The 2,500-nt window shown below is 45.3% G+C and overlaps 1 protein-coding gene across 1 annotated transcript in view; it reads left to right on the top strand.

The window, feature by feature from the left end:
- The window catches only part of LOC125027110 (zinc finger protein 236-like), an 8,417-nt gene that overhangs the window by 1,154 nt on the left and 4,763 nt on the right, over nucleotides 1–2,500 (top strand). The window contains exon 2 of the mRNA XM_047615939.1: nucleotides 1–2,036. This exon is cut by the window's left edge and continues 440 nt beyond it. Within this exon, the coding sequence (XP_047471895.1) occupies nucleotides 1–2,036 (2,036 nt within the window). The remainder of the gene's footprint in view (nucleotides 2,037–2,500) is intronic.

The following is a 2,500-nucleotide window of genomic DNA, read 5'->3' as shown; positions in this document are numbered from 1 at the left end:
CAATGAACATGAATCAGATTGTGACAACTTCTGGGGATGGCGTGATTGATGGAAACCTTGTTACATCGTCTTCAATAGATGCAGTTGTAACAACAATGGTGGCACCTTCAGATTGTCCAAATGTGGCCAGCAACTGCAGAAAAGTACCACAGGTGATTGTAAAACTTCTAAGTGATGATTCTCTAAGTTTAGACATGGTTCGTATTATTGCAGAGCAGGAAACTGATAACACATCACATAATGCTCATGGTTTCAACATGCTCACAAGAACAGGAACATTAGTTCATACAAAATTATCTGAGAGTAGCATCATCAATGCTGTTGCACCCAACCAGTATCGCCAGACAGAAGTTATCAGGCCTACCATCAGAGATGAAGGAGAAGTCAGCCCAGAATGTAGTGTAGTTTGGACTTGCGCCTACTGCAGCCTAGCATTCACAAGTTCTGAAGCAGTGGGGCAACACCAAGAAAAGGACTGCACAGAAAACCCAAACAATGTTGTATTTGCAACCACAACGTCTCAGTCTACTGTTGATGCCTTGATGTCTCCTTTGAGAGAATCAGAAGATCCATCTTATGATCTGAAATTAGAGCGGGGAGATTCACAGCCAGATGACGGTATGAAAGAGGCTCAAGATGCACAGAAAGTTCAAGAAAAGAATGTAGAATCACCTGACTGTGAAACTACTTGGAACTGTGCTGTGTGTGGCAGTGAGTTCACAGATCCCAAGGAACTAAATCAGCATCATATGACTCATTCTGTTCAGGAGCTTTCTTCAGCATTATTTAAATTCACAACCCCACATCAAAAAGCCAAAAAGAGCACAAGAGCCAAATCACCAGTCACTGTAAAGTCAGTCTTTAATTCATCCTTGCAAAATGATAGTACCAAGGTTAGGTGGAATAAGGATGTGGCTGATACAAAGTTGGAGGAAGAAATGGCTGACAACCCAGGAGACACTCCTCCACAAACCCCACCGCTGGAAGTTACTGTGAGGAAACGAAAGCGAAAGCCGGGCCCCAAAGCAAAACCACGTGAAAAGAGTGAGAAAAGGAAATATGTCAGGAAACTTGGAAGTGATGGGAAGCCAATTCGTCAGCGTGAATATAAAGTTCCCCCTGCTGGACATGGTAGTCGTGATCCTCATACTTGTTACATTTGCAGTAAAGTCTTAAGCTCAAGGGGAAATTTAGCCAAACATTTAGTTTTACATAATCTAGATAAACCTTGGGTATGCAATTTATGTGGAATAGGTTTTAATGCAAAACGAGATCATAAACATCATTATTTACAACACCATACAAACGAAAGGCCAAACATCTGCAAAGTTTGCGGGAAGGGCTATGTTGATAGCAGATACCTATTAGAACACATGGTTTTCCACAGACAGGAAAGATCCTACTCTTGTGACATATGTGGTAAGGCTTTTCGGACTGCCAAATGCGTCGCAAGGCATAAAAAAAGACACGAAAAGGAAAAACATTATACTTGTGCAATTTGCTGTAAGTCTTTTGCAGTCAAAGGAGATCTTACATCTCACATTCGTAAGGTTCATCATAGTGATAAAAAGTCTTCAGCCAAACAGCAAAAAGAACAGCAGCTGCAGCAGCAGGCATCACAGCAGCATATTGATCAAGGAAATCACCCCGTTAAATCCAAAGACATTACAGAATTTTTGTTGCCCAGTGGAACACCAGCCCACATCCTCCCAGATCAGTTGTTGCCGACTGACTTGGAATCTGCTAGTCTGAGTGGATCTGTGACCACAAAAGATGGTATTTTTATCAGCAGTGATCCTTTAGCAATACCAGCACTTATCCCAATCAGAGGAACAGGAGAAAATGGTGTAAACTGTTCATATGGTGTAGCCCTCACCACACCAGCAGGGGGACCAGGTGTGACCCCTACGGTTGATCATGCAACTTATATAATGATCAACAACCCAGATGAGGAAGTTGCTCCAAATGCAGTCCCAAGTACTCATGGTTTAAATATCATGTACACTGCTGATCCAGCACAGGCTCCATCACAACAGGTAAGGGAGTGGGTAGTCTATAGATTATGTAAGATGACTTTATCCTGATATACATATCCTACTCCTTCTTTTCTTTTCTTTTCTTTCTCTCCCTCTCCCTCTCCCTCTCCCTCTCCCTCTCCCTCTCCCTCCCCACCTCCCACCCTCTCTCTCTCTCTCTCTCTCTCCCTCCCCACCTCCCACCCTCTCTCTCTCTCTCTCTCTCTCTCTCTCTCTCTCTCTCTCTCTCTCTCTCTCTCTCTCTCTCTCTCTCTCCCTCCCTCCCTCCCTCCCTCCCTCCCTCCCTCCCTCCCTCCCTCCCTCCCTCCCTCTCCCTCTCCCTCTCCCTCTCTCTCACTCTCTCTCTCTCTCTCACTCTCTCTCCCCCTTTCCCTCTCCCTCCCCCTCCCTCTCCCTCTCCCTCTCCCTCTCCCTCTCCCTCTCCCTCCCTTCCTCCTCCCTCCCTTCCTCCCTCCCTCCCTTCC

The sequence above is a fragment of the Penaeus chinensis genome, chromosome 7 (assembly GCF_019202785.1).
Source record: "Penaeus chinensis breed Huanghai No. 1 chromosome 7, ASM1920278v2, whole genome shotgun sequence".
NCBI lineage: Eukaryota > Metazoa > Arthropoda > Malacostraca > Decapoda > Penaeidae > Penaeus > Penaeus chinensis.
The sequence above is the reverse complement of the archived record's forward strand: the minus strand, read 5'-3'. Positions and strand labels throughout refer to the sequence as shown.